Consider the following 24,772-nt stretch of genomic DNA (forward strand, 5'->3'; position numbering starts at 1 on the left):
TATTGTGGAGTGACGCATTAGCATTTTGGGCTGCCTCACTATGCACAGCAGGCTTGTGGTTGAAAGGGCATGCATGTGTGTTCCTCTGCCAAGAACAGTGTTTGTCACACAGGCAGTGGGAGTGGGACTTAAAATGCATGCTGATCAGCTTCCAGCCCAGGGAGAACAACAGCCCAGCCAGTAGCAGAGACACAGAGATGGGCTCAGCTCATCAAAATTCAGCTCACGCTAACAGAATCGTGAGATCTGGCACCCAGATCAGGGAGGGGGACGTCCACCCTGTTCATTGTGCCAGCTGATTATGTCCCATTGGGGTTGGCTTTGTTTGTTTACCTCCCGTAAACTGTTGAGAATAAATGCATGTTGTTGTTTTTTAAGACCAGTTTAAACGCAGAGGCAATGGAACATCTTTATCTCATATGGACAAGCAAAAGTACACCGTCTCTTTGAATTCAGGGAGGGCGATATATCGCTGTTGAGAAGTGCCTGTTCTGCAGGTGGGGGGGGGGGTCAACATATATACATGGAAGGAGTTAATTGGAGGGAAGAGGGAAAACTTGTTCTGCTTGATAAAGTTTTCTTCAGCAGCCACAGAGGGAAATGCATGCCTTCCGCTGGCATCCCTGCTTACTACTGTATTGTGAATTGCTTGTTTGCCTAACCAAACATTGCACAAGTGCCTCTCTCTCTCTCTCTCTCTCTCTCTCTCTCTCTCTCTCTCTCTCTCTCTCTGCGCGGTGGTTGGAGCTGATGGGTCACAAAGGAATGCTGCGGGGAGAGGAAGAGTCTGCTGGATGTTTTCCCTTTAAAAAAGAGCAAATGCCTGGGAAATGCCAGGCCTGGGGGTTGCTGGGCCCCAGGAATCAGCCTGTGAACCTGAGCCAGGGGGCCGGCCGGAGTCAAGACAACAGCAGGTGAGATAGAAAACCAGGAGCCGGCTCTGCCCTGCCCAAACTTCCACGAGCTGCGCCAGACTGGATGGGCACCTGTTTTAGTCGTCTCTTCCCAGTTCCGATTCGATTCGCCCTAGGAAGAGGGCTGCTATTGTCGCCTCCCGGGCAGGCAGCCACGCCCTCGTTGTGCCCCAGATTTGGCCGTGATTGCATGGAAGGGCAAAGACGGCAGTGGGTCACGAAGACGCAGGTATGGGCGGCGCTGTTTTCCTGCTGCTGCTGCTGCTGGCGCCAATTTCCCGGCCGCCTCCTCCTGCCGCTCTCCTTTTTTAGCTTTCCCTTGCGGTCCCAGGGGTGCTGAGCTGTGCAAGGACCTGCCTGGCACCTGGTCCCTTGTCTCCCGCGTCCTCCCCTTTCCCTCGGCGTAACAGCTCAGCTGCCTAGCAGGCTGGCCTTCTGCTCGCTCTGACCGCAGCAGACTTTGCGCCAAGACCAGCCGGGGGGGACTTTACGAGCGCAATCCGGAGCGGGGTAGCCAGACTGGGGAGGCGCCTTTGCAAAAAAGGAGGGAGGCTCCTCCTCCACTCCGGATTCCCAGCGCCGGGGTTTGGCTCTGCTCGACCCCGGGTGGCCGCTCCTTCCCTTAAGACCATTGAGATGCTAATACCCGAAGGGCCGGGGGCCGTGGGCTGGGCTGGCCGGGGTCAGCTTCGTCCGCCTACCCTGCCGGTTGCGTACGTGATGGGCCCCCATCTGGAGCCGCAGCAGCAGCAGCAGCAGGTGGGGCCGGGGAATGACTTCTGAGCTCGGCTTGGTGAGGAATTTGGGGAGGGACTGGCGGGCAGGGGTCGGAGATGGGTTAACTTTTGGGGGTCCCCCTCTCGATCCCTCCCCAGCTGCTGCTCTTCTCCTGCGCGGTGCTGGATCGGAACCGATCCTCTTTCTCCCGCACCTGCTTGGACGGCTCTTACGCTGAGCCGCGGGGAGAGAAGTCGCAGCCTTCGCCCCACGGACACGGCGTGGAATGCTGCCCCTCGAGTTCGCCGCGAGTCCGCAGCCGGCGGCAAGAGCTTGAGCCGCGCATTGCCGCCTCTTGCACGGTTTTCACTCTGCATAACTCCCCCCTCTTGTTTCCTGATCGACGCCTATCGCCTTCCCGAGCGCTTTGTGTCCCTGCCAAAGTGGGCTCTAGCTGTCGAAAGTTCACCCGGCAGTGCTTTTGTGTACAGAACTCCCGTTGTTGTTGTTGTTCTACTGCTACTACGGACTTCATTGCTATTGTGGAATGAAAGGATTGCTCCAATTCCTCCTTAACTTGCGCTTTTCCTAACCCTTCCCCATCGCGTGGTTCTAAGAGTGGCTAGTAGCTCCCCCTCCCCTTCCAGTGGACGTGTGGACCTTTGTTTAAAAATCTGGCAAGGCACGCCAAGTGATTTGGGGGCTGGGGATGTCTTCTGGCTTAGCAGATGGTTGCAAAAAAAAAAAAAAAGAAAAGGATAGGATCTCGCGTCGCCCATTCTCTCAAGTCTCCTAGACAACAGTGGTGTGTTGAGTCTTGCAGTAGTAAACACAATTTTAGTTTTACTGGATCAAACCGATGACCCTGCCAGCTCCATTTCCTGTCCCCCAGCAGGGCAAATAATGAGCCAGTTGCTTCAAGGAGCTTTGTATGCCTTCCTCTTGTGCTATTACAGTAGGATGCTGTGCTTGTCTGTTCAGAGGTAAGCCCCCTGGAGTTCCCTGGGACTTACAGGTGAGTGTGTATAGAACGGCAGTCTTAAAGTACCTGATTCCAGTCCATGGGCATGTGAAAGAATCAGGAACATTCTTTCCCCTAATAAATCATGACTCCTATAGCAGGGGTCAGCAACCTTTTTCATCCATGGGCCGGTCCACCATCCCTCAGACCTTGTGGGGGGTCGGGCTATATTTGGGGGGGGGTGAATGAATTGCTGTGCCCCACAAATAACCCAGAGATGCATTTGAAATAAAAGGACACGTTCTACTCATGTAAAAACACACTGATTCCGTCAGGCCAGATTGAGAAGGCAGTTGGGCCACATCCGGCCCCCGGGCCTTAGTTTGCCTACCCCTGCCCTATAGCTTAAAGTGACAGGTGAACAACTCTGCCTGTGAATATGTGGTGAGCATTTGCTCTAATTATTATAGCTCTCAATGTTTTGAATTTTTTGTTAGCTTGCTTGGATCCTTTACAAATTCAGTTTTGTCTGTTGCTACTGTTGGTGATTGTGCCTTCTGGTGGCAGACAGTTCCATAGGACAGCTGCGTCTGAGAGATACCATGTACTAATTTAATTTATAACTGGTGTATTGTATCATTCTAGAGTGATATGAAGAAATGAATAAGCTCCTTAGTGTATTTTCTTTTTCCAGTCTTCCTATGCCAATGCAGTGCTTAAGTGGAAAGGCTTAAAATGAACTTTGTATTCTTCAGAATGAAACCTTATTCTCTTACAGTGCAATCCTATACATGTGTACTCAAAAGTAAGTCCTACTGAGTTCATTGAGGCATATATATTGCAAGCTAAGTGGGTATAAGATTGCAGCCTTAATCCTCCTTTTTGAGCCTGAGGGTTCAAACTTATGTGTGCTTCGTTGAGAGCAATGCCTGTTGAACTTTGTGTACCTCGCCTCTGAATCAAAGGAGTGGGTTGTGAGGAGTTCTGATCTTTTTCTCACACCTTTTTTTGTATGACATACATTGCAAACTCCTGCCTATTGCTCTTATACTAGTTTGTTTACAACTGGTGTAGCATGGGGTGACTGAAATGTTGTATGAGGGCGGAGCATGTATTGTTTTTAAAACCTTTTTCAAATTACCTCAAATGTTGGGAACAAAATAAGCTCTCTCTCACACACGTACATATGTATGTGTGTTAATAGGTACTGTATTTTTCGCTCTATAAGACACATTTTTTCCCTCCTAAAAAGTAAGGGGAAATGTGTGTGCATCTTATGGAGCGAATGCAGGCTGCGCAGCAATCCCAGAAGCCAGAATAGTGAGAGGGATCGCTGCGCAGCACTCCCTCTTGCTGTTCTAGCTTCTGGCTTAGCCCCTCAGTCCCTTCCCCCACATCCCGGAAAAGCCCCCAAGAGCCGCGCTCCTTTTAAAGAGCTGCGTGGAGCATGTGTGCGGCTCTTGGGGGCTTTTCTCCGAGGAGGGAGAAGGGCAGCCCATCAGTGAAAGGGAGCACTGAGCAGAGCCTGGGATGCATATAGGCTCTGCTCAGCGTTCCCTTTAAATAATTTCCCCCCCCCCTTGCATTCCCCCTCTTATGGAGCGAAGACGCAGTGAAAAATACGGTATATACACACACATACAGACACAGACACACACCATGTCAGTCCATTGGCCCATCAATCTGGCAGCAGCTTTGTCGGGCTTCAGATGGGATATCTCTCACCCTACTTGGAACCCTACAGATTGAACCTGGAGCTATTGCATGCGAAGTCTGTGGTCTGCCACTGAACCACAACCCCTCCCTCAGATGTTTTACTTGCCTTGTGGTGACTGCAGTGCATTGGATTGGGGGGAAAAAATCTTAGCTGATCAGCCCCCACAATTGTTGCACAATCTTCTTAAGTAATACAATTAACCCAGTCAGAAATATGTAGGGCATAAAAGCATGCATTAAAAAATGTGTTGGTTAGGCAGCTCTCTTCTGACTGGCTCCATCATGACATACCTCTATTGGAAGACTTGTACCTTCCACAGATATCGTGTCCCTGACTTGTGGGATGTGTGGCCATGCAGCTGTGGTCATTCAACTTGATAACCTCTTTGTCTAACCTAGAGTGTAGCCAATGTGGTATAGTGGTTAGAGTGTTGGACCAGGACCTTGGGAGACTGGGTGACTTTGGGCCAGTCGTTGCCTCTCAGTCTAACCTACATCACAGGCTTGTTGTGTTACTAATGAGGAGGGAGAGGACCATCTACGCCACCTTGAGCTCCTTGGAGAAAGAGGTGGGATATAATTGCAATAAATCCGTAACTAGCGCAAAGGCAAGGGGGCAAGTTATTTCCCTTTTCCCTCTCAATTACGTGCCACAGCCAGTTAGTCATCACTGGCGGAAAACCCTGTCCTCAGAAGGTGGGAGACTTGCCGGAAACGTGGGTTTTATTGCTCGTGTGTTTCTGGCGCTTTCCTCCTACCCTGAAGCCAGCAGTGAGGAGGCTGTCCAGAACTAAAAGCCTCTTTCATCCACTAGGAAGCCGGCTGATAGTCATCTGTAGGCTGGATTTGGCCCATGGACTTCCAGCTTGCCGCTGCTGCTTTATAAGGAGCTGTTGGCTCGGATGCTCTGTCCTGATCCCATTTGCTTCTCTTTCAGAAATGACTCTGCTCTCCTCCCAGCCGGCATCACTGGAGTCTGCGGCCACTGCAGCCACCACTCCTAACCCAGAGCAAAGGATGTTGGAGAAGAGGGCAAAGGTCATTGAAGAGCTGCTGCAGACAGAGCAGGATTACATCCGGGACCTTGAGATGTCTGTGCAGATGGTCCTGGTGCCGCTGCAGGAGGCACAGGTGGGAGTAGCCAGTTTGTGGCAGCCAATGGTGGGCTTTCAGTTGACTTTTTTTTTTTTTTTTTGCCAGGGATGGCGTGTGACTTAGCAATATTTGGAGCCATTGGATATGGAAGGTTGGGCTTAACCAGAGATATCTGCCTTTAATTCTAACCATACTGTTTCTCAGCCTAACCTACCTCGAAGGGTTGTTGTGAGGAGGAAAGGGGGTGCTATATGCACCCTGGACTCCTTGGAGGATAAAAATGAGATAACAGAATATTGTGTGAAATGGTGGTGCTGATGGGTGATATTCCCTGGAAGGGGCGGTGGGTGCACAGAACAACTGTTTAGGTCTGGGATAGAGAATCTATGACCTTACTGAATTGTATTAATCATTTTGATGAATGGTGTTGTTTTATATTTTCTGATATAACTTCATTGATTCTGATATAATTGATTCATTGATTTTCTGATATAACTTCATTGATTCGTTTTAACCATGTTGATAAATTTGTTGCTGTTTGCTTTATTTTATGTTACTTTGCTTAATAGTACAGTGATTGTAAGGTTTATTGTTTTTTTATTTATTGTTTTGCTATTGTGATTCTTGTGAGCCACTTTGAGCTCAGCATTTGTTTTTGCAAAAAGCGGAATAGAAATATTAAATCAAAATCAAACCTGTGGCTCTTCAGTTGCTTCCGCCATCCCTGACCATTAGCCCTGCTGGCTGGAACTGATGGGAGTTGGACTCTGGAGAGCCACAGGTTCCCCATTTAGGTGACGCTTAGGAGCTGGAAGGGCCTCTTTCAAGCCTGCGGGTGCTCATGCTGGCAGTGCTGATGTCAGTTTGTGTATATACTGGGATGTCACTGGGCATCAAGACCTGGAGAACTAACTCTGGTGTTCTCCCACAATGTTTTGTATCTTCAGAGAGAAGGAAAGCTGCCAAGGACTAGCTCATTCGTGTGAGCAGGGTGTGTCCTTGGGAGCAGCCTATCTGTAAATAAGAGTCCTCTGTGAAAACAATTTCCTTTTGCTTCAACACACTCCCTTGCTTCCTAGGTGCCACAGGTAGACTGCGAGGGGCTGTTTGGGAACATCCACGGTGTCATTGCCTTCTCTAAGCAGTTGCTGAGCACCCTGAAAGCTGCAGATGCTGTTGGTAGGTGCTTCGCCCAAAACTTTGGGGCATCTCTGACCCTAGGAATAAGAGTGGAGCAAAGGATGCTGGTTAAAGTGGTCATAGACAAAGGCAACAGTTCAAGTGGTCTATTCCAACAAATCCAATGCCTGGGCCTGACTTCCCTTTGTTTCCTTAATCTATAACCAGGCCTCTTCTTTTGAGGTCTCCTAGCTTCAGTAGGGCTGGGATAGAGTCACTGTTCCTTTGCCAGCCTACAGCCTGATCTATATGGAGTCTGCCATATCAAAGTCCATTAAAATCAGAGGTTAAGCATGCCTGACTCTGCACAGTACAGCCCAAGGCAGGCGTTGCACCTTCTTTTCTGCTTGCAAGCAAAAGTAACAAGTGAATCAAGCTATAGGGAAAGGTTTTTTAATGGGTCACCAGTCAATAGGACACGAGGGAATCACTCATTCCTGCTTTGGGGGCTCTAAATATGGCAGTTGCTTACGCTTCAGCCTGTTCTTGGTTTCTCGTTTCATGGTGTCCAGGATGGAAGAGGGGAAAGCAATTTGCTGGTGGGTGTAAGCAAAACCCACCCTCATACTCACGAGCCACATGCATTTGCATTTGTTTAGTTTTATTGATGACCCAATAACACAGTTCTCTGAGCAGCTTGCAAAGATAAAATGATGTACTACTGTATTAAAGATCATGGCGCAACTGCAGTGTAAACATTTCCAGCAGAAAGCAACATAAAACCCAAATATGCAGTAAGTGGGATTAAAATTCTGATTTTAAAATCTCAGTTTTTAAAAACCTGGGAGAATAAGATCTTCATCTGGTGTTGAATAAATTGTAAAGAAGGTGCTACTCACCTCACTTTACCTGCCTGGGCCACGTGAAACAGGGCCACTGAGATTTGGGCAGGTAGATATCAGAGGAGGCAGATCTTTGGGGTATCCTGATCCCAAGGCCTTGAGGGCCTTATACATAAGAGTATCTCTCAATTTCAGTATGGCCATGGGTATGTAGTGAGGGAAGGGAATATTGTTACTGGCTGGCCATTAAGAGCCATTTCCATCAGGAAGACAGCTGCTGAGTGACATGTGCCTTCCCCCCCCCCCCAAGGGCCAACATTCCTGGCATTTCGGGCTGAGCTGGAGGATGTGTACAAAGTCTACTGCCAGAACCACGACGAGGCCATTGCCCTTCTGGAGGCCTATGAGAAGGATGAGCGGGTCCAGAAGCATCTGCTGGAGTCCCTGGAGAGCCTCAGGTGAGAGGGCAGCTGCCCAAGCTCTTTTCTCACAATCCCACCCAACTGCTGTGCTCTTGACACAGAGGGATAATTTGGCCCTGATCCCCTCTCCTTCCTGGTTAGGGCAGAAGAACCTGCTTGTTTGTCACTGGACTCTGCTGATTTGTGCTGGGAACAGAATTTCAGGTGCTGCCCAACCACCGAACATTTCCTCCAGACATGACTGACAACCAAAATAGGGCAGAAGTGTGGAAGCTGTGGCCCTCCAGATGTTGTCGGTCTCCCAATTCCCAGTATGGTTCATGGTCAGGGATGATGGGAGTTGTAGTCCAGCAACATCCTCAGATTCCCAATCCCCCAGGCTAGGAGTTTCCTAGCTTGAGTGCATCTAAGGCTGTTGCTTAGAAGGTGGAGATGGCAGCAACCATTCTAATGCTTTTTCTTATTTTTTTCCCCCTGTCAGGAGTCTGTACACTGAATGGTAAGTGACCTTTTTATATCATCAGTCTGTTTCTTGCTGTTCCCAGTTACGTTCTGTGCCTGATTTCTCTTTGCTGTCCAAACCTACCCACAAAAAGTGTACAGTACAAGTAAGGGTTTGGGTCAATCATTCAAATCTTTATTATGGTCATAGACCAGAATACAAGGGTTTGAGTATTTGTGCATCTCTGAGGCAGGAGCAAGGAGCATGCCTGGGAATGGGGTTCCTACAGGAGTGGGAAGAGAGGGCTGTAAGAGATTATAAGGAGTTCAGACTGCTGCGACCATCTTGGCCTGCTCAGGATGGGGAAGGAACTGAGTGAGATGTGGGGCAGGAATGTTATTGGCTGGCTGGCTTTTAGGGTACAACTAGTCAACCATCCAGGTATTGTGAGTTTGGCTAGAAGAGGATGAAGAAGTGACTTGAGTTTGGGATGAATGAGATGAGCTGGTTTTATGTTGTCTGATGATATACAGTCCTTTGGGGGAGGAAGACTGGTGCGGAGTGTCCGGCCTCCATATGTGTCCCAGTGTATTTATTTAATAAATGTGTAGGCTGCCTTTCAAAATATAAATATCTTTTCAAGGCGGCATAGGCAATTTAGTAAAAACATTTTTAAACAAAGCATCTCACACGTGCATGCACATAAGCCAAAGAGCAGTTGGAAGGTGGGGGCTGGTTTTCCTGGGGTGCAGTGTTTGTGGGGTGAGAGTGTGGGTGACAACATACGGGATCCTCTGTGCTAACTTCCCCACCCCTTTTCTCAGGGGCTGCACCAACTACATTGACCTGGGCTCCTTCCTGATCAAGCCCGTTCAGCGTGTGATGCGCTACCCACTGCTGCTGATGGAGCTTCTGGGCGCCACACCTGAGTCTCACCCTGACCGTGCTCCCCTGGCAGCGGCTGTCCTTGCTGTCAAGGAGATCAACTGCAACATCAATGAGTCCAAAAGGCGAAAGGACCTGGGTGAGCTGTGGGGCAGGGGAGACAACGTGGGGAAAGGGGAGGAGCAGCACAAGCACCCGTTTGAGGCAAGCGAGGAAGATGGAAAGCAGCCAAGCATCCCTGTGTGGAAGAGTTGGGTACCATCTATGGGGACTGAGTGTACAGCAGGCTGGCTGTTGGGAGGGGGGAGATTGAGAAAGGTGAAGCGCCTTCTAGTGGCTGCTGGGAGTAATAGCAAAAGTCCATTTGGTTTAACCCAGTCATGCTTAGTTGGCAGGATGCATTATCCAGTTATTGCTCCGTTACAAAGAGACAAATGTCGAAAGGCAAATGAGCCACTTACCTCTGGTGTTTGGAAGTGGTGGTGTACTGTGGGCTAGGAGTGAACTGACAGAGGATTGTGTCTAGGCTGAGAAGGAAACTCCCCAGGATGGCACAGTCCTTAATGGATCTTCTGTACTCTCAGGGGATTAGACCAGGTGACTTTTGTTGTCCCTCACCACACCCTGTTATTCCATGACTCTTGGGAGCTGACTCTTGCTTCCACCACTCTCTTTCAGTGCTGAAGTACCGGAAGACTGATGACGACAGCCTCATTGAGAAGATCTCCAAGCTCAACTTCCATTCCATCATCAAGAAATCCAATCGCGTCAGCAGCCACCTCAAGCACCTCACAGGTTTTGCACCGCAGGTAAATGCTGACTCTGGCTACATATCTATGGGGATCCATCACAAGCTCCATGGTACCTATCAAATCTCCTCCTCTTCCTGTTACAGCTCAAAGATGAGGCTTTTGAAGAGACCGAGAAGAACTTCCGAATGCAGGAGCGACTGATTAAATCTTTCATCCGGGACCTTTCTCTCTACCTTCAGCATGTTCGGGTGAATAAACATATTTGTAGGGGATGGGACAGGACCTTGTGAAGAATTGGGGACTGAGGGGATGGAGTGACTAGCAAACTTGAGGGTCCTGCCTTGGCTAGCTTTGGGCAGAAGTTTCTGCGTCACAATCTTGGCTCTGGTTGTGGCTGGACTTGCAGGGGTTGCAAACTGCTTTAGCCCCGCTGACGTCTGTGTCTCTCTGCCCTCAGGAGTCCGCCTGTGTTAAAGTGACAGCAGCACTGAGTATGTGGGACCTGTGCATGGAGAAAGGCAGTGCTGAGTTGGAACAGTTCCAGAAGGTCCACCGTCTCATCAGCGACCAGCTCTTCTCTGATTTCGTGAGTGAGGTCTTTGCTTCCTTCCTGGGTCAGGTGTTTCCTCCTTCTGGGCACAGAGTCAGTTGGCTGCAGAAACAGAAGGAAAAGAACTTTGGAAGAGGCTAGAAAAATATTTCAGTATGAGGGAAAGTCATAGCGGGAGGTGGGGAGGAGGAAGACTTTCAGGCTGATGAAGCCACTGGTTGGTGGAGGAGAGCTTGTGGCAAGGAGCTGGGATAGAAGAGATATTGCAAAATGGGCTTTCTCCTGAAATACATATGGAGTGGTACTTGGCAGAGCAGGTGCCCTTCTGCCTTTGTTGACACTACAAACAAATGTGTATTGTCTTCCTCCTCCCAAGGAATTTTCTGCAGCAAGATAGAAAAAAAATCCTTGCTTCCGCTAGTACAGCTTGTACTGAAACTATAACAAAATAATGATTTGCTACAGAAACGTGTGGGGGAAAGAGCATGCTATTTTGGTGTCCTTGTGCCCCTTGCAGAAGGAGCGCACAGAGCGGCTGGTGTTCTCCCCTCTGAATCAGCTGCTGAACATGTTTGCCGGGCCTCACAAACTCGTGCAGAAACGTTTCGACAAGCTCCTGGACTTCCACACATGCACGGAGCGGGCGGAAAGGCTGAAGGATAAGCGGACCTTGGAAGAACTGCAGTCGGCTCGCAACAATTACGAGGCCTTGAACACGCAGCTGCTGGATGAGTTGCCCAAATTCCAGTGCTGCGCCAAGGAGCTCTTCACCAGCTGCCTGCGCGGCTACGCGGAGGCCCACTGTGACTTTGTGCACCTGGCGTTGCAGGAGCTGCAGCCTCTGCTTTCTGTAAGTGTGCAAGAGAGGCCAGGACCGTGCAGGCTGCCCATCCTGATTGGAGACTAGCGAGGGTCAGAAGGAAAGAGCATATAGGGCTGCCTGATTTGCTGCCCCGTTGCATTTGCTCTGTATTTTCAACAAATGCACTCACCAGTTGGCGTGGAGGAGGAAAAGGCACACACTAGGTCAGCACAGTGCTCTTTAAAAGTTGCCTTCTGTGCTGGGATTTCATATTGGCTGTTGCTTTCTTTCTCTGGTGCCTTTGGACCTTCTATGCTCAAATCCCCTCTGCTAGTCCAATGGTTGTGAGTGACCGTTGTGCCTTATACAATCTCTGAATTCCCATGAGTTTATTCTTTGCCCCAGGCTGTGAATGCCACTGGGGGAAATGGCAACAGGAAGGCACTGTTGAGCAAAGGAAGCTGCCTTTTGTACTGAGTCAGACCTATCGGTCCATCTAGCTCAGTATTATCTACGTTGACTGGCAGTGGCCCTCAAGGGTTTCAGGCTGGAACCCTTCTCAGCCCTACCTGGAGATGTTGAGGATTGAACCTGTGACCCTTTGCATCCGAAGCATGTGCTCTGCCCCTGAGCTATAGCCCTTCCCTTACAGGCCCTCTGAAATGGAAGGCTCCTTGGGATGGCGATCTTGATACAGGACATAACTGTTGATAATGGGCTCTATTAGTAAGGAAAAGAAGGCACCATGTCCTGGGTTTCTAGAGCTGTCTCTGGGTGTTCCCTGCCTGGAGCCTGGCTTCATAGTGGCCTGTCTCTTGTGCCTAGCCGGGCTCCCCATTTCCACTGTTCTGACGGCCCTGCCGCTCTCCCCTCTCCTAGCTGCTGCAGGTGGTTGGCAAAGAGGGCAATCTGGTTGCCATCTTCCAGGAAGAGCATAGCCGCGTCCTCCAGCAGCTGCAGGTCTTCACTTTCTTCCCCGAGAGCACCCCCGCTGCCAAAAAGCCCTTTGAGAGGAAAAGCCTGGAGCGCCAGTCAGCACGGAGGCAGCCGCTTCTGGGAATGGTGAGCAGCTGTGGGCAGGGGACTCCTCATTCAACATGGGCACTGTCCAGTGGTGGGCGGCCTTGGCTTGAGGAACCAGGGCCAGGCACGGAGCACTGTGTGTCACTGCATCGCCTTCCCCATCACTGTTTGGTGCTGTCGCTTCCCTTGCAGCCCAGCTACATGTTGCAGTCGGACGACCTCCGCGCTGCCTTGCTGTCTCGGTACCCCCCCGACAAGCTCTTCCAAGCTGAGCGCAACGTCAACGCCGCTCAAGAGTTGGACATTTCATTGCTGGAGGGTGACCTGGTGGGGGTCCTTAAGAAGAAGGACCCCATGGGCAGTCAGAACCGCTGGCTCATTGACAATGGAGGTGAGTGGAGACCTCTCCTGGCCTTCAGGCAAACTGTGGGACACCTCCTGTCCGGAGGAGCTTGTTCTGTATCTATTATTTAATTTGTGTGGGTTCCACACTCCCACCCAATCTGGCGCTAAGTGCACTTATTTTAATTTCTAAAGAAACCACCTGTTCTTTCCAGATATCAATCAAAGTCACTCTGGTAGAGCTTCAAATTCCTCTTTTAATGACAGCTGCTTATCACTCTCCCTAGTGGCCTCAGGAGCTATATTTACTGCTAAGCAGGCTGCTGAGTCCCTACAGGCCCCAGTTCTTTTCCTTTCACATGGCTTTAAAAATGCCACAAGTATTTTCCTTTTTATGCGCGCACAGCAGCAGTGCACATTCTCCACCTCCCCAGTTCAGTGTTGGTCCAGTGTCCACAATGATACAGAAATCTGGTGTTGGGAGACACCTCATGCAGCTGTTTCCCAGCGCACTGGCCCGGCCCTGTCTGTGCTTCTGATTTCTGAGCTTCCCTCCACAGTGACCAAAGGCTTTGTGTACAGCTCCTTCCTGAAGCCATACAACCCACGATGCAGCCACTCAAATGTTTCTGTGGGCAGCCATTCCTCGAGTGAATCCGAGCACAGCGGCTCCTCATCTCGTGGCAGCAGCACGCCAAGCAGCATAGTGAGCAACGCATCTGCGAACAGCCCTCAGAAACCTCCGCAGGACTCGGGCTTCCAAGGGGATTTAATGAGCTCCCTTTCAGAGGCCCTTTCAGAGGTGGATGCTGCTGAACAACCTAAGACTGGTCCTGTAGACTCTGCTCAGCCACCCCGCGCCATTCCGGCATCCCGCCGATACAGTAACCCCGACCCACGCAATGGGCTTCCGGCCCGGCCCAAGGCCAGGGCGACACCTTCGCTGGAGAATGGCAACTTGAGGCCGAGGACCAGCGAGTCTAAGGGGAACCAGGTGAGTGGGGAAGAGGGATATTTCTGTCTCTGTTAATGGGCCATTTCTAATTTGACTGGCTAGCTGGCACAACCAAGGCTTCCTCTGAAAATGAGCATACAGTGGTACCTCAGGTTAAGAACTTAATTCGTTCTGGAGGTCTGTTCTTTACCTGAAACTGTTCTTAACCTGAAGCACCACTTTAGCTAATGGGGCCTTCCGCTGCCACTGCTGCACAATTTCTGTTCTTATCCTGAAGCAAAGTTCTTAACCCGAGGTGCTATTTCTGGGTTAGCGGAGTCTGTAACCTGAAGCGTATGTAACCCGAAGTATCACTGTATTGGAAGCCCAGAGTGAGTTCTGTTCCATCTAATTCAATACAACTAATTCTTGGGACTTTGTATATTCATATTGTATGGGCTAAGATGTTTTTAGCCTGCTTTTCAATTTGACAACAAAATTCCCAAAGCAGGTGCTTACAGTGTAAAAAAAAAAAGGGGGGGGGGACGGTCTGGGACTTGTTCTATGGGGCTTTGAATGGTGTGGAATCTTTCTTCCTACTTTTCCACTGACCTCCTCCCCGTTCTTTCTACTTTGAGGTCTACTATGCTGTTTACACTTTTACGGGACGGAACTCAAATGAACTGAGCGTCACCGCCAATCAGAGACTAAGGATTCTGCAGTTCGAAGACATCACAGGGAACCAGGAGTGGTGGTTGGCAGAGGCACATGGGAAGAGGGGCTACGTGCCATCCAGCTACATTCGGAAGACTGAGTACACGTGAAGGATGTTTGTCTGGAGTTGCCAGAAACTGCTGCCTTAATTGCTGTTGGAGCCAGGCTGAAGAGGGAGGCCTTGTGCTCTCCATCCCCTTCCCCTATGGTTTCAATTGGATACATTTTGGGGGAGCCAAACCAGGTTTCCTGTGAAGTTGAATGAAGTGCTTCCACGGGGTTCTGCTGTTTTACCCTAATGAGACTGAACCTCTCCGTGCCTGATCCTGAGGGGCAGTGCCCCTCACCTCAAGCATTGCCGTGTGGAGTTTATTCCCCCTTGAAGTAGTTGTTTAGTCTCCTTTGACTAACAAGTTTCAGACTAGCGGCTGATTATGCAACTGTGAGGCATCTGGCAAATGGTAACCCAGGGGCCTGGGTGATGGGTGTGCCCTGTCAGATCAGTCTAAGGATCCATCTTACCTGCTTCCCAGTAAGCATCCTCACGCTTCTAGGAGCCCAGTAGCAGAGCCTGCAGGCAATGGCCCCCCATTTGTCCCCCAGCAATTGGTATGCAAAAGTCTGCGCTGTCTCTGAACTTAGATGTTCCATTAAGCTATCATGGCATGAAACAGTTGCAAGACTGAAGATCCACTACAGGCTGGCCTCTTGTTCAGTAGTGGATCTAATACAAAGACAGGTTGCAATTTTGTTTTCCTACAGACTGCAATGTTGTATGCAAGGGTGCTGGAGATTAGCTACTGAAAACGAGAGCGCTTCCTTTCTCTCAGTGTTACTTGGCATTGGCTGTTGCAAAGTGCATAAGGGCTCCTTCACGCAGCTTCAGGTGGGGTCTGGTGGCACACCTTGGATGCTGCTGTGTGTGTGTGTGTGTGTGTGTGTGTGTGTGTGTGTGTGTGTGTCTGTGTACATACTGCTAGGACCACCTTGCCCCAAGTCAGAGTTTTTTTCTGGGGGGGAGGGTATTCCTGCTCCAAGATAAAAGAGCAGAGAATAACAGCTGCATTGTGCCTCCTGAGCTGCTGTTTTGTAAATAAAAACCTTTTCTGACGTATCTTGAATGATTCATGCACAGTCCCCCCTTTTGCGTTACCCCTTCTCCTTGTGACAGCAAGCAGCTTCCCTCAACTCGAGCACACAAACACCAAGATTGTCAGGAACAATTAAATATTATGATGGTCCAGGGATGAATGGTAACAGTACTGGCAAAAATGGGAGACTGACCTATAACAGTAAGAGCCACTTATGCCCAACTTTCCTTTGTGCCAAGGAAAATCCTTCTGGAATATTGGGAAGGGTGGGAACACCCAATGGCAAGAAAAGCAAACTTGTATTTTCATACTTTGCTTCTCCAGTGCCTGCTGCATCTGGGGGAAGTCTAGGGCCAGGAACATGCAAGAAACGTTTGTCCCGCTTCAGTGATTATTGTCCGTTTTATTGTATTTTAAATACAGTGTAAGATGCCTCAGGAGCTTTGGTCAGTAGACAGGGTATGAAAACTTTTTGAAACACCTTGTGACAGCAAATTTAAAATAAAGGTACAGAGACTGGACTGTTTGGGACAAGATTCCCAAATAGTTATTAGTCAGCACCTTTCCAGCACTTCTCCGTGTACTAAGTGTTGTGAAGTTCTAATTTGTCATCTAAATCCTCTCTCCACCCCGCCTCCAGATGAAGGTGTGAAACCCCATGCAAGGAGGAGGAAACAAAAGCTGCCGGTATCCCCAAAGAAACATGAATCTGGAAGGTGATGCGTTTTGGGGGCAGGGGGGCAATAAACGGAACCAGTTAAGACTAAACACCACCAGCTTGTTTTTGCCTACTTCATAGCACAGAGAATTGTATGGGAACTTCTGCGCTGTCTTGAAACAAAGGAGGAGTGGTAGAGCTTCCGTTGATCTTTTCTATCTTGGAGGGCGATAGTAAAAGTGCACCCCCTTCTGCAGAACCATGGTTGGCTTATAGGCAGTGCTTGAGTTCGGGGCCAAGAAAATATCAGGTAGCTGTCTGTGAAGATACAAGCTGGTGGAGTGCAGCGTGCCCAGAAACTGCATGATGATACAATCTGTGCTTCAGGCATAATATCACTGCTGGTACAGACAGTGTTGGCACCCAGTCAAAGGTAAAAGTCCAGGAAAAGCTACCACAGGGATGCGTGAAGCTGGCCTTGGTCTTGCTGCCCTTGCCTCTACATGGCAGTGTTCTGGCTTCCTACAATTCCAGCATCCTTGGCCATTGCTGCAAAGATGCTTTGCTGTTTAAGCAGATGATCAGGGCTGTCAAACTCCACAATCCTTCCCGCCTGAAGCACCATCACCCTGGAGTGGAGAGAGAGACATTTGAGATTGAGCACAAGCACCCATATCCAGTTGCACACAGCTCCTAGCACCTTCCAGGTTAGCAGTCAGAAACTAAGCGGTGTCCATCTGTATGGCACCAAAAGAAAAGTTGACACCAGCAACTCTAAAACTGACCCCGCCATCTACATTTCTGAGGAAAAGAAGTGGAAACTGCAACAGGGTGGCTCCAGAGGAGGGAGTTTCCGGAATGGAAAAGGGAAAGAGGCCAGAGGGTGGAGGGAAGGATAAGAATCCCTTCAACTGATCTGGGTAAATAATTATTTGCACTGATGGTCAACCTGGCTTGCGTGGTGGGGTTGAACGTATTCCATCCCTTAATGATTCACCACTTCACTAAAAAATATGGGAGTCACTGAGCTAATAATGCATCCAATATTTTATACAGGGATTTCTGTGTCCAATTGCTCACCCTGAAAGGTCATCATCCTATCACAGGAACTTTTGTTTTGCTGAGTTGAGTGGGAAGCACAGGCTCAACCATTGTCCCAAAAGGTTGGGCTGATGGAGCCATTGCAGCTCCAAAGGCTTCTCTGTTTTGTTATATTCTCCTTTGGAAGTATTGGTTACTGTAAAGCAGATTTAATGAGGTCATCGCTTTCCTTCCAGATCTGCTTTGTAGCAACTTACGGCCCAGTCTTGGATGCCAAATGTTGTTAAAAGGTTTCTAGAAATCCATTGTTCTTCTTGTTGTTTATGTGCTTTCAGCTATAAGCCAACCTGAGAAGGGATTTGCTTTCCCAGGAAAAAATTGACCTGCGCAGCATTTACTGTGCTTTTCAAGCATTTGTTTAATGCAGGCTTAGGAAAACAACAGGCTTATTTCCTAAAGTTTTATTTCACTGCGCTGCATGCCGAGTTATTTCTCTTGTTTGACTATCAAAGAAAACCATTTGTATGCAGTAGGCCTCCGAATACAAGTTGCTGGAAACCAAGGTTGGAGAGAGTGCTGTTGGGCTGAGATCATGCTTATGGGTTGTGGGCCAACAGGCACCTGGTTGGCCACTGTGCGAACAGGATGCTGGACTAGGTGGGCCTTTGGCCTCATCCAGCAGGTTCTTCCTATGCTCACTAACCATTCTGCTTGAAAGCTTTTCACTCATGGACTTCAAATATTGGCTTTCTTCAGGATTGTGTTTCAACGTATGTAAGGATATTTAGTACAGGCCACAAACTATCTGGATTTAGATTTCCAAATGTGTTGTCAGTTCTAGGAGCACCAAGTGGAAGTTTTAGTGGGGTGATTACTGAATGACAGTTTACTCCATGCAATTCCACTGTTGCTGTAGGTCAGTGTTTCCCAAACCTGGGTCTTTATCTGTTTTCGGACTACAACTCCCATCATCCCTGACCACTGGTCCTGGTAGCTAGGAATGATGGGAATTGTAGTCCAAAAACAACTAGAGACCCAAAAGTTTGGGAAACAAGTGCTGTAGGTGCTTCATCCATTGTGGGCCAAGGGAACCTTTGCTGCTTTTTTCGTGAGACCATGAAGCCCTGAACCATTACAGCGGTGTATGATGAGAGCATGCCACTCCAAATCACACCAGATTTCACATAGCATGCCCACAACCCCACAAACTGTACCTGTGGCTGTCCATAATGGTGTGCAACCGATGGGCAATGGTGAGCACAGTGCAGTCTGCAAACTCGCTCCGGATTGTCTCTTGGATCAGGTAGTCAGTCTCCATATCCACAGCTGCCGTGGCCTCATCCAGAATCAGGATTTTGGATTTACGGAGGAGGGCCCGTGCCAGACAGACAAGTTGCCTTTGCCCCACGCTGTGGAAACGAGATCAGTCCATCACTAGCTAAATGGATGCAGCTGCCTGCAAGGGGCTAGTGTAAGTACCATCACAGCCCATGCTCTCCCAACAGTCTCCCAACTCTCAGGATGGGAGCACCGCACAGCAGCCCGTATTACCCTTCCTGTACCTCAGGTTGTCTCCTGCTTCGCTCACTAGATGGGACAGTCCTTCAGGCAGGCTGTGTACATAAGACTTCAAGTGTGCCAGCTCCAGAGCATGCCAGACTTCTTCATCCGAGTGCTGGTCAAATGGGTCCAGGTTCATGCGCAAGCTCCCCGAGAAAAGAACAGGATCCTGTAGGTGCAGGCATGAGAGGCTTAAGGCAGGTACGGCTGGAAGCAGCAGCATGGCTAGGCTGAACCAAAGGGGTGTTCTTCCTTTCAGCCACACCCAAGTGCTGAACAGTGAGCTACAGTATGGATAGGGGGAAGTAGGCAAGGTTCTTCAGCATCCCATCTCTGGGATCCAAAAGCTACGGTTTAAGCCGGCATGGATGGTCTTCCACTAGGGATGATCTTGGTCTGCAGCCATATATGCTTTGGGGGTGTAGAACATTCACGATGGGCCCTACAAATTACCCCCTTCTAATCATGCCCCCTTGTTCCACTGTGTTACAAAATTATAAAGGTAAAGGTACCCCTGCCCATACGGGCCAGTCTTGACAGACTCTAGGGTTGTGCGCCCATCTCACTCTATAGGCCGGGGGCCAGCGCTGTCCGCAGACACTTCCGGGTCACGTGGCCAGCATGACAAGCTGCATCTGGCGAGCCAGCACAGCACACGGAACGCCGTTTTACCTTCCCGCTAGTAAGCAGTCCCTATTTATCTACTTGCACCCGAAGGTGCTTTCGAACTGCTAGGTTGGCAGGCGCTGGGACCGAGCAGCGGGAGCGCACCCCGCCGCGGGGATTCGAACTGCCGACCTTTCGATCGGCAAGTCCTAGGCGCTGAGGCTTTAACCCGCAGCGCCACCCGCGTCCCATTATGTTACAAAATAGGAGGTGGTATTTGCCATCTCATCAATATAGGAGTGGAGGACACAGGTCTAATAAGGCTTCCCCATGTGGCCTGCCAGAACGTTTTGTCCAAATCATGTGCACCCGATGTCACGTGACCTCAGTTGAGGGGCAAGTAAAGACAGACTGGGTCAAAAAGTGGTTTGCAGTGCATGGCACTTTGAAGCCCTAATTATCATCTGCTGCTTAAGGGGCTGTAAAAGATTACTGAGGGTTTTAAACCATGCACAGCATGCATGCCCCTGAATAGTGTAATTTCAAACCATGTGGGCAAAAACTGGCCACCTGATGTCGTCCATGTGATATTCTCCACCCTTGTCAGCCAGAGTGGGGAATAACAGCATGGGAAGCCCTCCACCACGGAAATCAGCAGCATCAATGCAATAAGGGAGGACACCCCACACAGAACTTGGTATTGGTACTCCATTCCCTCCCTCCAAGCAGCCAAAGCCTGGCCTCAGCTCCTTCAAGCCAGGTTTACTGGATGTCTCACCTGTGGGATGATGGTGATGTTCCGGCGCAGATCATGAAGTCCAAGCGTTGCTATGTCAAGCCCATCAATCAGGATTTTGCCTCCAGCTGCTTCCAGGATGCGAAAGAGGCAGTTGGTGAGCGAGGATTTCCCAGCCCCGGTTCGGCCCACGACACCAACCTGAAGCAAGAGTATCTCAAGATAAACCAAACCGCTTTTATTTCTCAGTTATCCTTTCCTGGTTCATTCATCCAACTAGACAGGATGTTGCATTTCTGCTCCGGTTCCTGTTGGACAGGTCTGTGTTGGCTCTGAACTTTGAGCTAAGAGAATTATTCTTGGAAGCTGAGCAACCTAGAGGTTTTCAGGTCCATGGGATGCAGACTCAGCAAATAAAGGACAGTATCTGTTATGTTGTAAATAAGAGCTTTCCTCCACATGTGACTCCTTTTTTCTCCCAAGGTGTGCTGCTCCCCTTCTCAGCAGCCTCAACCAGCTGTTTACCTCCCCATAGCGCCTCACCTTCTCTCTGCTCTGGATCTCGCACTTGATTCCATCGAGAACCAGCTCCAGCCCAGGCCGATACCGCACTTGATAGTCTATAAATCTTATCTCTCCATTGTTGGGCCAGCCAGAAGGTGGTCTCTGGGCTGTTACCCATGGTGCCTGCAGGAGAAAGAATGGGCATCACACAAGATATATTTGAATCATTGGGACCTCTCCCACAGCACAGCAATCTTGCAAACCCCATCCCACATCACCACAGCTCCCCATACCTCATTTTCCACATGTGTGTATTCATGCACTCTCTCCACAGCCACAATGTTGGTCTCCAGCTCTGAAGTCATCCGCACCAGCCAGTTCAATGTTTGGGTGATCTGCATGGTAGTGGAACTATCACTAAAACAGCCCTGGTCCTCCAGCCCTTCCCCTTCCCTGCCCCATACTTAAGAGAGCCTATTGATTCCATTTGGCCACATCTACAGACACAAGGAAGAAAGGCGCAGGAGCATGTCTTCTTATGAGAATCCCTTTTTAAAGCCAGAGTAGCCTTCTCTCACACTCCCATCATCATTACTACTATTTATTAATTAAATTGATTTCCTGCCCTTCCTACTGAAGGAATCCAGGGCAGCAAACACACAAGTGATAATTAAAACATCTAAAAACAAATTCCAATACAGATGCAGACTGGGAAAGGTCTCTATTGAAAGACTTTGTTGAAAGTGATAGGCAACAGAGATGGTGCCCGTCAAATATTTAACAGGAGAAAATTCCAAAGCATAGTTGTCATAACAAGAAAGGCTGGGTTCCTATATTGTGTGGAATAGACCTGATAAGACGCCATCTGCAAGAGGCTCTCACCTGTGAAGTGCAGTGATCACTGATGGGGTACATAAGGGGTGAGATTGTATTTTAGGTATCCTGATCCCAATCAGTCTATACCAGCACCTTGAACTTAACCTGGCACCTAGCTATGTAGTGAGTAGCTCTTGGGCTTCATGACAATAGGTTCTCCCTAACTCCATCCCTAATCCACTTTATTTTCAACACCTGATGGTTTATGAAAACAGGTAAAAAATAAATTGCAAGAAAACCCCCCAATTAGGCACTGGATGCCTAATTTGTGTATCAATGCACCTTACAAAGACCCAGTATAGCCATTATTCTGGCCGCTTACATTGAGAGCTGAGGAGACAGAAAGTCCCACAATGCCACTGTCCAAAGTATCCTTAGCAAAGACTGCCAATAGCGCTGCAAAGAAAACCACCAGGTTCCCCACAAATTCTAGGCGCACAGCCAGCCACCTGTAAGGAGGAACAAATGCGGAAGGGAAAGGTGAGTGCTCCATCAGTACCACAACCTGCAGCATCTCAAATCCAGCCACTGCCATTGAGCAGAAGAGGTGTTCCTGCTTTCACTTCAGAGTCAAATTTTAGCAATTGGCATCTGGCAGTGATGCCTAAGCACAGCCTCCTGATCTCCCAAATGCTCAGCCTGTACCAGCCCACTTAGAGTCATGTGAGAAAGGAAGGCATGTTACTTTGAAGTAACCTGGATAAGCTGCACACCTAGAGAGGCTCCACCAGGCCAACAGAAAACTGTACAGTACTTTGCTTTAGGCTTTGTAGTAACACCCAAACGAAAAAAGTACACCTGCTGGTGTTGGCTGAGGACTGGTCGTCCCTTTTTGAGGACTGGGGGCACCTTTTCAGCTTGGGGGCCACATTCCCCTCTGGGCAAAGTTGCAAGGGCCACGTGCTAGTGGTGCACAGGGGCAGGGGCAGAGGCAAAGGTGGGCAGAACTATGGGTATAAAATTTACCTTTGTACGGCAGGCTACTTTCTAGACACACTCCTACACCCCAACACCCATCCTCCATCCAGAGAACCAAAGGCATGGCCAGAGTTCAAGGACACATTCCAGCCTGGCGAAAACCATTCAGGGTCTGAAATGGAGCGAGGGAGGGGTGTGGCCTGGGGAGAGGTCTGAGGCACAGAAAGAGAGTCCCAAAGGGCTGGATTTGGCCCCACAGCCTGAAGTTCCCAACTCCCTGATTTAGAGAATAGGCCAAAACCTTCCACATCACAGCCTCACCTGTTGGAAACGATCCAAGAGTACACAGACTTCTGGTTGATGTCCACAAGCTCCTCGTTGTGTTTCAGGAAGCGTTCCTGGTGCCCGTAGGCCCGGATGACAGAGAGGCCCGACACTGTTTCGCTGAAGTGGGAATAGATGGGAGACCGGGTGACTGAGTCCAAACGCCGCAGCTGGCGGGAGGTGGCCACATAGAACCGCTAGGAGGAGAGAGATGCACTAGTGATAGCCACAAGAAAAGCAGAGACCTCCCAGCCTTACCATTATCCCTCACTCCTAAAACCATTGCTTGCAGCAGACCCTCCAAGTGTCCCTATTTTCCAGGGTCAGTCCCGTATTTACAGAAGCCATCCCAGTTTCTGATTTGATTCCAGAATGTCCCACTTTTCCTTAGGACGTCCCTATTTTCATCAGAGAAATGTTGGAGGGTATGATATGCAACCCATCCCTGAGCCAAGGAGATAAAGTAACTATACAACCTTTAGAAGACATCTGAAGACATCTGTGTAGGGAAGTTTTTTAATGTTTATTTTTTAGATTTTTAAAAAAATGTTGGAAGCAACATATGGGGCAATCTAGTCAGATGGGCAGGGTATATATAAAATAATAATAAAAATTATTATTACAATTACTATTACTATTGAATAGGATGTCCCTATTTCCATTGGATAAATGTTGGCAGGTATGTTGCAGCTGTTAGTGAATATTTTGCCAATGGGAGACTAGGACTATGCCATTCTACAGTTTCAGAAGTGTTTGGTGAGTCTGCCTTCTGAGAGGAAATGCTAAATCAATTCTGGGACTCAAGTTTTGCTTTATTATACCCAAGCACCAGTTTTGCAATGGTGTTAGCCATAATCTGTGGTTCACTAGTAAGCCCATGTCAGGAGAGCTTTAGAAAGGTTTGATGGAGTCATTGTTTCTGGTGTGCTTTAAGAACACGGATTTCAGAGGGCTGGCATCTGCAGTGACTTACAGCGCCTGTTTGTAAGCACATTAAATGCAAAGAAGCCTGTTTGGAAAATGAAACCTATCTGATGGTATTACATTGGCAGTTTTACATCATTCAAAAATAACTAATACAGGGAGGAAATCAACACAGCAGCTATGGAAATTGTTCCATCAGTGCAAGCATTTCAGCTTGCCAGACAAAATGTCCGCCTCTCCTCCTCTGTGTGCTATTCTGGGGGTTCTCCTGATCCCAACAGAGCCAGTTGTGGGCAGAGGAGAGAGGCAAAAGTCCCATTGCACTAGTGGAAGTCCTTGCGTAGGGTTCTACTAGTGGGACTCATTAGTTGAATCCTGCCCACAGTTGGGTATTTTAGAAGGAAGAGGTATGCAGCTCCTATGAAACAAGAAGCAGTTAAAAGAAAACAGTTTGCACTGCTACAAGCTGAAAGGTGTGTTCTATTCTGCACTTGGTCTTGTGGTCGCTCTCTTCTTTCAGCTGGCAAAAGCATAGCTCCTTCCAGTCACTGACATACTGGATAGCAATATAGTTCTGCTCTGATATTGAAGATTTTGATCCTCTGCACTTCCCTGGTCATCACAGAACTAAGGGTTTGACCAAGTTTCTCTCAGAGTAGACCCACTGAAATTAATGAACCCAAGTTAGTAATGTCCATTAACTTCAGTGGTAATGAATAGCAAAGCAGGTAGGTATTGGAGCTGAAGCCCCATGGCTCAAGCAACAGTTCTGAATGGATGCAACTTGGCAATAAAAGGAACGTCTGCTTCCAAAGAGGCTGGGCCCCAACTCACCTGAAGAAAGTAGTATATGATACCCAGAGGCAGCATGACAATTGCAAAATAAGGTGTGGCCAGACAGATTATAAACAGAGTGCTGAAAATCCCCAACAAGCAGTTAATCCAGGAGCGAAATGACATGGGAATGCTCTCGTCCACAGTGAAAATGTCCTGCAGGGGGCAGAGAGGAGGGAGATGACAAAAGAAATGAGAGTTGGTAGCATCATGCTGTACAACCTAGATTCATGAGTGGCCAGATATGAACGAGAGTGGTTCAAAACCGAGCTGGAAACAAAGGTTTCACTTTTAGGTCTATCACTCTCACATTTATTTCTGCCATTATGATTATTATTATTATTATTTCACACAATCACTTTATGCAATGCTCACACACAGTTTTTATGTTTTAATAGTCTTTTATGATCTGTATTATATTTTATATGTTTCACTTCTATAAACTGCTTGGGTGTTCCCTGAATGTAAAG

At 48.8% G+C, this 24,772-nt stretch overlaps 2 protein-coding genes across 4 annotated transcripts in view; one reads left to right on the forward strand and one right to left on the reverse strand.

The window, feature by feature from the left end:
* Window positions 1–15,344, forward strand: part of DNMBP (dynamin binding protein) — a 49,892-nt gene extending 34,548 nt beyond the window's left edge. For all 3 annotated transcript variants that reach the window (XM_077930124.1, XM_028730615.2, XM_077930123.1), the window contains 13 exons: window positions 5,246–5,439; window positions 6,483–6,582; window positions 7,675–7,822; window positions 8,268–8,285; window positions 9,053–9,252; window positions 9,792–9,922; window positions 10,009–10,113; window positions 10,323–10,451; window positions 10,933–11,265; window positions 12,097–12,279; window positions 12,433–12,631; window positions 13,143–13,576; window positions 14,155–15,344. In XM_077930124.1, coding sequence (XP_077786250.1) covers window positions 5,246–5,439; window positions 6,483–6,582; window positions 7,675–7,822; window positions 8,268–8,285; window positions 9,053–9,252; window positions 9,792–9,922; window positions 10,009–10,113; window positions 10,323–10,451; window positions 10,933–11,265; window positions 12,097–12,279; window positions 12,433–12,631; window positions 13,143–13,576; window positions 14,155–14,340 — 2,360 coding nt within the window. In that variant the 3' untranslated portion in view covers window positions 14,341–15,344. The remainder of the gene's footprint in view (window positions 1–5,245; window positions 5,440–6,482; window positions 6,583–7,674; window positions 7,823–8,267; window positions 8,286–9,052; window positions 9,253–9,791; window positions 9,923–10,008; window positions 10,114–10,322; window positions 10,452–10,932; window positions 11,266–12,096; window positions 12,280–12,432; window positions 12,632–13,142; window positions 13,577–14,154) is intronic.
* Window positions 15,345–15,704: 360 nt separating this feature from the next.
* The window catches only part of ABCC2 (ATP binding cassette subfamily C member 2), a 32,121-nt gene continuing 23,053 nt past the window's right edge, over window positions 15,705–24,772 (reverse strand). Inside the window, exons 24-32 of the mRNA XM_028730610.2 lie at window positions 24,303–24,458; window positions 22,542–22,741; window positions 21,625–21,751; window positions 20,720–20,821; window positions 20,466–20,609; window positions 19,965–20,123; window positions 18,583–18,749; window positions 18,235–18,429; window positions 15,705–16,608 (exon numbers count right to left, since the gene is read on the reverse strand). Coding sequence (XP_028586443.2) covers window positions 16,479–16,608; window positions 18,235–18,429; window positions 18,583–18,749; window positions 19,965–20,123; window positions 20,466–20,609; window positions 20,720–20,821; window positions 21,625–21,751; window positions 22,542–22,741; window positions 24,303–24,458 — 1,380 coding nt within the window. The 3' untranslated portion in view covers window positions 15,705–16,478. The remainder of the gene's footprint in view (window positions 16,609–18,234; window positions 18,430–18,582; window positions 18,750–19,964; window positions 20,124–20,465; window positions 20,610–20,719; window positions 20,822–21,624; window positions 21,752–22,541; window positions 22,742–24,302; window positions 24,459–24,772) is intronic.

Source organism: Podarcis muralis, chromosome 6 (genome assembly GCF_964188315.1).
Source record: "Podarcis muralis chromosome 6, rPodMur119.hap1.1, whole genome shotgun sequence".
In the NCBI taxonomy this organism is placed as follows: domain Eukaryota; kingdom Metazoa; phylum Chordata; class Lepidosauria; order Squamata; family Lacertidae; genus Podarcis; species Podarcis muralis.